We start from the raw sequence: 9,864 nt of genomic DNA on the forward strand, positions 1-9,864 counted from the left end.
CTTTAGTATTATAAACACTCTTATATTAGTTTACGGAGGGAGTATTTTGGATTATCCCCTGCCATGTTCCACCCCTACATATCACTCGTGTATCACATTCATGGAACCAAATAGTCTAACCATTGGTACCAGCATCAATCCGATTTTACAGTGCTGATAAGCTCAGATTACCTCTAGTGATCAAATCACAGATCCATGGACAAAACAATAGCACAGTTATGATGGAGGTACATAGGGTTGGGAGTGAAACATTTTAAAGACACGATTTGAGAATGAGGGCAACCAAAAGAGGCATGTATTTTGATGCAAAATTCCACCAACATATCAGACGAAACTCGCGTACATGACAAAACCGGTCCACTGGCACAAATAAGGTAGGTCAGAATTCTTGAAAGGGGAGGTGGTCTCTAATGGCGCCGCTTAACTTATAACCCTTCACAACAGTAAACATGCATCAAAATCACGACTCTGCCTTTTTCTCTTCAGCGGCCTCTTCAAATGTCTCTCCAGGGACAAGCTCAGGAACATCATCATCGTCGTCAGCCTGAGCAGCACCTGCACTGGCACCAGCCTCGATGCCAGCAGCACCACCAGGGACCTGCTTTTGGAATTGCTCTGCAAGCCTCCGCAGGTTGTCCAAGTTGTCAGGACCTGAACACAAGGAACGGTTAAAAAAGGTAAAGGGACACCACTCACTAGTTTTGTACTATTCGTGAAATATTACTTCACTGTAAACTTTGAACTAGATATGTATTTATGAACACTGGATATAGAGACATACCAAGTTGATTGATAATTGATGGCAGCAGATCTTGCAGTTCTGTCAAGATTAGGAAAAGTTAGAATAAAAATACTGTCAGTCTGTCACACAAGCATCAGAAAAGAAACTATACTTTACAGAGAGCATTCAACTATTACAGTGGACAACAGACATGTGTACAACATACAAAATAGCTGCCAATTTGCAGGTGGGTACAAGAACATGAATGAAGTAAAATGACCGAGGGCAAACGACATCAAAGACATGTTAATGGAAGAAGCATACTCTTTGTCTGTGGAGTTCCACTGACCACCCATGTATTAGCACCAATCGAAGCTTGCACTGCAAGGAAACCAAGAAACATATGTAAGGAAGTGGAAAACTAATCCTGTAGAACTGAGTTTATTGTCAAGGGGTACCACCTTTAGGATTGAGAAACTGAATAACCACATCATCCTTAAAGATGTTGACCTCTTCGATACCAGGGATGGTGTTCACTCCTACTCTTTTCAGCGTACTCTGGAGCCTTTTGTCATCTGTAGTTGTGGTCTTGTGTACAGCCTTCTTCTTCCTACACCGACACAGGGACCATATTTAACATGACGATAGGGTTTCAAATTCACTAGCATCTCACTGGCACAGATATCATATGCATACAAAACATATTAATCAATCTTACATGACACAATAATAATAATAACGTGGGTAGCACTATTTCCACATACATACCAAAATGCATATGTTTAAGCAGAACAAACTTATATGCCAACATACAGCAAAATAGTTAAAATGCATCATATCATCTTGGATGCATCTATGAAAAGAAGAAGCACCTGCGCATGCTACCCTTCCCTCCGGTGCGCACGGCACCTGCCATCTTCTTGAGCTTTTCAACATTCATCTGCATGAGAGACAAATAAGATCACTACATGTTTCTTTCAGTTATGCAAGAGACAGGCTAACCTAACGAGTAACACCAAAGACAAGATGCATTCACAAACAACAACAGAGTAGAGGTCCGCGTAAGAACAGAAAACATGCAGCTCGGTAACTAACATGACTGGATCCAACTGCACATAGACAGGGAATAACCTTGACCACATCAGGTTCAAACAAGTAACTAATGCTTCCTAACTAATCACCCATACAAATACAGCTGACATGGCAAAACCAGACCAATGTTAGTCGCTTCTGGCTCATGTCTGCTGAGCCACTAATCAAAGATACTACTACTAATTAAATGGCTTGACACTACAACCGACTGTGATGGAACAAATTGCCCACAGCTCTGATATCTGTCATGATAACGATATAAAAGCTAGTAATAATCATCGAATGTAAACCTATCCACCCATTTCTGTGCTTAAGACTCCATAAAAAAACATACTAATAAAGCTCTGCGCACGACGAGACCGGGACCAAGCAAAGCCCACCTCTCATATGACACCGCAAATACCTTCCGTAAATGAAATCACTACCAAGTAGCATACGTGCTACACGGAACACAGCGCAAGCGCCGCTTCCAGATTCGATCGCAGGCCCATCAACGAAACCAGTCCAACCGCTCGAGCCGCATCGCGCGAGCCGAATCTCGCCAAGGCGCGTGAACCTACCTAAGTCAGCAAAAAGTACAGATCCAATCGCTCCTGGAGCAAACAGAACCGCGTTGATGCTTGATGCTAAGAAATTGTATTGCCGCTAGTGGTAGCCGGGAGCCGCTCACCTTGGCTGGGGGGGGAGCGGAAGCCGCGGCGTGGGCGCCGGCGGCGGCGCGAGGAGGGGAGGAGAGGAGGAGAGGATAGGAGCGGGAGAGAGACCAGGAGTGGGGGAACGGATAGGGGTCGGGACGGGAGGATGGGTTGCTCGGTGCGAGCCCTCTTTTAGTTTTAGGGTTTTAACCCCAGAAGAATCCTGGCCGTGCGATCCTCGATGCACGGCTGCGGTGCTTGTAGCGGAGGGTTTGCGCTCGGTGTTCGGGTCATCTGGTGCGTGCGTGTGTTGCGGCTCCGCTGTGCATGTGTTCGGGTGGGCAGTGTGGCCAGTTGAGAAATACTCTCTCTTACTCCCTTCGTTCCATCATAAAAAAACCACGACAAGTAATTTGGAATGAAGGGAGTATTTGCTAGTATTCTATTCGATCCAAAATAAGCGTAACAATTTCAAATTATAAGATTAATTCAAAACTATGACGTTTATTATGAATCGGAGGTAGTACTTTTTTCGGAGTAAAATGAGTTTTATTTCATGAAAACAGGATTATGGTCAACTAATAATACTAGTTTAGATTCCTAAAAAAATACCAGCTTAGAAATACAGTATAATATCAGAACGTTACGATTAGCTAGACAATAAGCAACCCTGTTTTTATAGACGATCAATTTTTTAAGGAATAAAGTCGCGGCCTATTGAATCATACTTGGGCAGCTGACATTGGGCCCAATCTCATGGCCACCATGCTTCATCAATTCATGGACATGTGGCGATGAGTGGACGAGGCCCACATTCGAAGTGATAGACGTGACTCGATTCGGTGGGCGTGGGAGAAGTGCTGTGGAAAAATTCATTTACGCGGCCAAATTCTCACGGCTCGAGGTCATGCCAACGGCGGCATTCACTTGGAAGTCGATAGCCCATCTGCGGCGCCATTTCTTTGCATGGTTGGCTATTAAGAACAGATGTTGGACCTCTGACAGGCTAGCACAGAGAGGCTTCCTCATTAGAGCATGTGCCCACTGTGTGACCAGCACGATGAGACCATGATCCATATCATGATTGGATGCGTATTTGCAAGGAAGATTTGGGGGAGGGCCTGCATGGTGATGGGCAGCCGGGCAGAGCGCCCATATCGGATGAGACGTTACCCGAGTGGTGCATCAGGCAAGAGAAAACCGAAAAGCACCTGAAGATGGTAAGGGCGATTTGCATCCTTGTCCCGTGGGAACTTTGGACGCATCACAATGTCATGGTCTTCAACGGAGCGACGCCATCTACACAACAGGTGTTGCAGCGCACCAGCGGCGAGGCCCGAGCATGGAAGCAGGCAGGACTTCTACGAGGGTAAGTTGAGGAGTTCTTCATTGGTCTGGCACCGTGGGATAGTAGTGAGTAGTCGACCATAGTTAGCTAGATCAGTGGAGTGGTCTTTGTGCCACATGTAAATGACCTTGTAACATCAAACGTGGAGGGAGTCTTCCCTTTCCTTTTTTGCGGGAAAACTTCCAATCTATTCATCTTCAATCATGGCAGTACAACGAACACCAGAAATAAAAATTACATCCAGATCTGTAGACCACTTAGCGACGACTACAAGCACTGAAGCGAGCCGAAGATGCGCCGCCATCATTGCCCCTCCATCGCCGGAGTCAGGCATAACTTGTTGCAGTAGACAGCCGGGAAGTCATCGATCTAATAAGGCCCCATAGGACCAGCACCCCAGAACAGCAACCGCCGCCAATGAAGAATAACGTAGATCGAAAGGATCCAAACCAAAGACACACGAACGTACGAGATCCAAGCAAATGCACCAAAGATAGATCTGCCGGAGACACACCTCCACACGCCCACCAACGATGCTAGACGCATCGCCGGAACGGGGGCTAGGCGGGGAGACCTTTATTCCATCTTTAGGGAGCCGCCGCCGTCTCGCCTTCCTGAGCAGAACACAAACCCTAACAAGACTGAAAAACGACTAAAAACGGAGCCCTCCCGCCAACCCTTGACAGGATCCACCGCCGCCTCCTATTGGAAATATGCCCTAGAGGCAATAATAAATTAGTTATTATTATATTTCCTTGTTCATGATAATCGTTTATTATCCATGCTAGAATTGTATTGATAGGAAACTCAGATACATGTGTGGATACATAGACAACACCATGTCCCTAGTAAGCCTCTAGTTGACTAGCTCGTTGATCAATAGATGGTTACGGTTTCCTGACCATGGACATTGGATGTCATTGATAACGGGATCACATCATTAGAAGAATGATGTGATGGACAAGACCCAATCCTAAGCATAGCACAAGATCGTGTAGTTCGCATGCTAAAGCTTTTCTAATGTCAAGTATCATTTCCTTAGACCATGAGATTGTGCAACTCCCGGATACCGTAGGAATACTTTGGGTGTGCCAAATGTCACAACGTAACTGGGTGGCTATAAAGGTGCACTACGGGTATGTCCGAAAGTGTCTGTTGGGTTGGCACGAATCGAGACTGGGATTTGTCACTCCGTGTGACGGAGAGGTATCTCTGGGCCCACTCGGTAGGACATCATCATAATGTGCACAATGTGATCAAGGAGTTGATCACGGGATGATGTGTTACGGAACGAGTAAAAGAGACTTGCCGGTAACGAGATTGAACATGGTATCGGGATACCGACGATCGAATCTCGGGCAAGTACAATACCGCTAGACAAAGGGAATTGTATACGGGATTGATCGAATCCTCGACATCGTGGTTCATTCGATGAGATCATCGTGGAACATGTGGGAACCAACATGGGTATCTAGATCCCGCTGTTGGTTATTGACCGGAGAATGTCTCGGTCATGTCTGCATGGTTCCTGAACCCGTAGGGTCTACACACTTAAGGTTCGATAATGCTAGGGTTATAAAGGAAGTTTGTATGTGGTTACCGAATGTTGTTCGGAGTCCCGGATGAGATACCGGACGTCACGAGGAGTTCTGGAATGGTCCGGAGGTAAAGATTTATATATGGGAAGTCCTGTTTTGGTCACCGGAAAAGTTTCGGGTTTTATCGGTAACGTACCGGGACCATCGGGAGGGTCCCGGGGGTCCACCAAGTGGGGCCACAAGCCCCAGAGGGCTGCATGGGCCAAGTGTGGGAGGGGACCAGCCCCAGGTGGGCTGGTGCACCCCCCCCCACAAGGGCCCAAGGCGCCTAAGGGGAGGAGGGGGGGAAAACCCTAAGGGCAGATGGGCCTTAGGGCCCATGCCTGGTGCGCCTCCCTCTCCCCCTCCACCTGGCCGCCACCCAGATGGGATCTGGGGGCTACCGCCACCCCTAGGGAGGGAACCCTAGGTGGGGGCGCAGCCCCTCCCATCCCCCTATATATACTTGAGGTTTGGGCTGCCCAAGACACACGAGTTCCTCTCCTTCTTGGTGCAGCCCTACCCCTCTCCCTCCTCGTCTCTTGCAGTGCTTGGCGAAGCCCTGCTGGAGTACCACGCTCCTCCACCACCACGTCGTTGTGCTGCTGCTGGATGGAGTCTTCCTCAACCTCTCCCTCTCTCCTTGCTGGATCAAGGCATGGGAGATGTCACCGGGCTGTACGTGTGTTGAACGCGGAGGTGCCGTCCGTTCGGCACTAGGATCTCTGGTGATTTGGATCACGACGAGTACGACTCCTTCAACCCCGTTCTCTTGAACGCTTCCGCTTAGCGATCTACAAGGGTATGTAGATGCACTCTCCTTCCCCTCGTTGCTGGTTTCTCCATAGATAGATCTTGGTGACACGTAGGAAAATTTTGAATTTCTGCTACGTTCCCCAATAGTGGCATCATGAGCCAGGTCTATGTGTAGTTTCTATGCACGAGTAGAACACAAAGCAGTTGTGGGTGTTGATTTTGTTCAATATGCTTACCGTTACTAGTCCAATCTTGATTCGGCGGCATTGTGGGATGAAGCGGCCCGGATCGACCTTACACGTACTCTTACGTGAGACTGGTTCCACCGACTGACATGCACTAGTTGCATAAGGTGGCTAGCGGGTGTCTGTCTCTCCCACTTTAGTCGGATCAGATTCGATGAAAAGGGTCCTTATGAAGGGTAAATAGCAATTGGCATATCATGTTGTGGTTTTTGCGTAGGTAAGAAACGTTCTTACTAGAAACCCATAGCAGCCACGTAAAACATGCAAACAACAATTAGAGGACGTCTAACTTGTTTTTGCAGGGTATGCTATGTGATGTGATATGGCCAAAAGGAATGTGATGAATGATATGTGATGTATGAGATTGATCATGTTCTTGTAATAGGAATCACGACTTGCATGTCGATGAGTATGACAAACGACAGGAGCCATAGGAGTTGTCTTTATTTATTGTATGACCTGCGTGTCATTGAACAACGCCATGTAATTACTTTACTTTATTGCTAACCGGTAGCCATAGTAGTAGAAGTAATAGTTGGCGAGCAACTTCATGGAGACACGATGATGGAGATCATGATGATGGAGATCATGGTGTCATGCCGGTGACGATGATGATCATGGAGCCCCGAAGATGGAGATCAAGAGGAGCAAAGTGATGATGGCCATATCATGTCACTATTTGATTGCATGTGATGTTTATCATGTTTATGCATCTTATTTGCTTAGAACGACGGTAGTAAATAAGATGATCCCTCATTAAAATTTCAAGAAAGTGTTCCCCCTAACTGTGCACCGTTGCGAAGGTTCGTTGTTTTGAAGCACCACGTGATGATCGGGTGTGATAGATTCTAACGTTCGAATAGAACGGGTGTTGACGAGCCTAGCATGTACAGACATGGCCTCGGGACACATGCGAAACACTTAGGTTGACTTGACGAGCCTAGCATGTACAGACATGGCCTCGGAACACGGAGGACCGAAAGGTCGAGCATGAGTCGTATGGTAGATACGATCAACATGAAGATGTTCACCGATGATGACTAGTCCGTCTCACGTGATGATCGGACACGACCTAGTTGACTCGGATCATGTAATCACTTAGATGACTAGAGGGATGTCTATCTGAGTGGGAGTTCATAAGATGAACTTAATTATCCTGAACATAGTCAAAAGGTCTTCACAAATTATGTTGTGGCTCGCGCTTTAGTTCTACTGTTTAGATATGTTCATAGAGAAAATTTAGTTGAAAGTTGATAGTAGCAATTATGCGGACTAGGTCCGTAAACTGAGGATTGTCCTCATTGCTTCATAGAAGGCTTATGTCACCGCTCAGTGTGCTGAGCCTCGAATGTCGTCTGTGGATGTTGCGAACATCTGACATACACATTTTGATAGCTACGTGATAGTTCAGTTAAACGGTTTAGAGTTGAGGTACCGAAGACGTTTTGAAACGTCGCGAAACATATGAGATGTTTCGAGGGCTGAAATTGGGATTTCAGGCTCGTGCCCACGTCAAGAGGTATAAGACCTCCGACGATTTTCTTAGCCTGCAAACTAAGGGAGAAAAGCTCAATTGTTGAGCTTGTGCTCAGATTGTCTGAGTACAACAATCATTTGAATCGAGTGGGAGTTGATCTTCCAGATGAGATAGTGATATTTCTCCGAAGTCATTACCACCAAGCTGCTAGAGCTTCGTGATGAACTATAATATATCAGGGACATATATGATGATCCTTGAGATATTCATGATGTTTGACACCACAAAAGTAGAAATCAAGAAAGGAGCATCAATTGTTGATGGTTGGTGAAACCACTAGTTTCAAGAAGGGCAAGGGCAAAAAGGGATACTTCATGAAACGGCAAATCAGCTGCTGCTCTAGTGAAGAAACCCAAGGTTGAACCCAAACCTGAGACTAAGTGCTTCTGTAATAAGGGGAACAGCCACTGGAGCAGAATTACCCTAGATACTTGGTAGATGAGAAGGCTGGCAAGGTCGATAGAAGTATATTGGATATACATTGTGTTGATGTGTACTTTACTAGTACTCCTAGTAGCAACATGGTATTAGATACCGGTTCGGTTGCTAAGTGTTAGTAAACTCGAAATAAAAGGCTACGGAGTAAACGGAGACTAGCTAAAGGTGAGATAGCGATATGTGTTGGAAGTTTTTCCCAAGCTTGATGTGATCAAGCATCGCACGCTCCCTCTACCATCGAGATTGGTGTTTGCATTGAGCATAGACATGATTGGATTATGTCTATCGCAATACAGTTATTCATTTAAGGAGAATAATGGTTACTCTATTTATTTGAATAATACCTTCAATGGTCTTGCACCCAAAAATGAATGGTTTATTGAATCTCGATCGTAGTGATACACATGTTCATGCCAAAAGATATAAGATAGTAATGATAGTACCACCTACTTGTGGCACTGCCACGTAAGTCATATCGGTATAAACGCATGAAGAAGCTCCATGTTGATGGATCTTTGGGCTCACTCGTTTTTGAAAAGTTTGAGACATGCGAACCATGTCTATTGGTGTATATGCATGAAGAAACTCCATGCAAATGGACCGTTTGGACTCACTTGATTTTGAATCACTTGAGACATGCAAATCATACCACATGGGCAAGATGACTGAAAGCCTCGTTTTCAGTAAAATGGAACTAGAAAGCAACTTTTTGGAAGTAATACATTTTGATGTGTGCAGTCCAATGAGTGCTGAGGCGTGTAGTGGATATCGTTATGTTCTTACTTCACAGAAGATTTGAGTAAATGTTGAGTACATTTACTTGATGAATCACGAGTCTGAATTATTGAAAGGTTCAAGTAATTTCAGGGGGAAGTTGAAAGATTGTCGTGACAAGAGGATAAAATATCTATGATATGATCATAGAGATGAATATCTGAATTACGAGTTTGGCACAGAATTAAGACATTGTGGAAATTGTTTCACAACTAATACAGCCTGGAACACCATAGTGTGATGGTGTGTCCGAACATTATAACTGCACCCTATTGGATATGAGGCATACCATGATGTCTCTTATCGAATTACCACGATAGTTTATGGGTTAGGCATTAGAGACAACCACATTCACTTTAAATAGGGCACCACGTAATTCCGATGAGATGACACCGTATGAACTATGGTTTAGAGAAACCTAAGCTGTCATTTCTTAAAAGTTTGGGGCTGCGACGCTTATGTGAAAAAGTTTCAGGCTGATAAGCTTGAACCCAAAGCGGATAAATGCATCTTCATAGGACACCCAAAACAGTTGGGTATACCTCCTGTCTCAGATCCGAAAGCAATAAGGGATTGTTTCTAGAATCGGGTCCTTTCTCGAGGAAAAGTTTCTCTCGAAAGAATTGAGTGGGAGGATGGTGGAGACTTGATGAGGTTATTAAACCGTCTCTTCAACTAGTGTGTGGCAGGGCACAGGGAGTTGTTCCTGTGGCACCTACACCAATTGAAGTGGAAGCTTAT

At 45.4% G+C, this 9,864-nt stretch overlaps 1 protein-coding gene across 1 annotated transcript; it reads right to left on the reverse strand.

The window, feature by feature from the left end:
- Positions 1-273: 273 nt before the first annotated feature.
- LOC125508682 (basic transcription factor 3-like) lies at positions 274-2,758 on the reverse strand. Its single transcript, XM_048673454.1, has 6 exons — positions 2,484-2,758; positions 1,594-1,661; positions 1,183-1,331; positions 1,046-1,102; positions 782-820; positions 274-651 (listed from the first exon to the last, which is right to left on the reverse strand). The coding sequence occupies exons 2-6, from the start codon at positions 1,659-1,661 to the stop codon at positions 461-463; spliced, it is 504 nt and encodes a 167-aa protein (XP_048529411.1). The 5' UTR covers positions 2,484-2,758; the 3' UTR covers positions 274-460.
- Between the last annotated feature and the right edge of the window lie 7,106 nt (positions 2,759-9,864).

This window comes from Triticum urartu, chromosome 1 (genome assembly GCF_003073215.2).
Source record: "Triticum urartu cultivar G1812 chromosome 1, Tu2.1, whole genome shotgun sequence".
NCBI classification, from domain to species: Eukaryota; Viridiplantae; Streptophyta; class Magnoliopsida; order Poales; family Poaceae; genus Triticum; species Triticum urartu.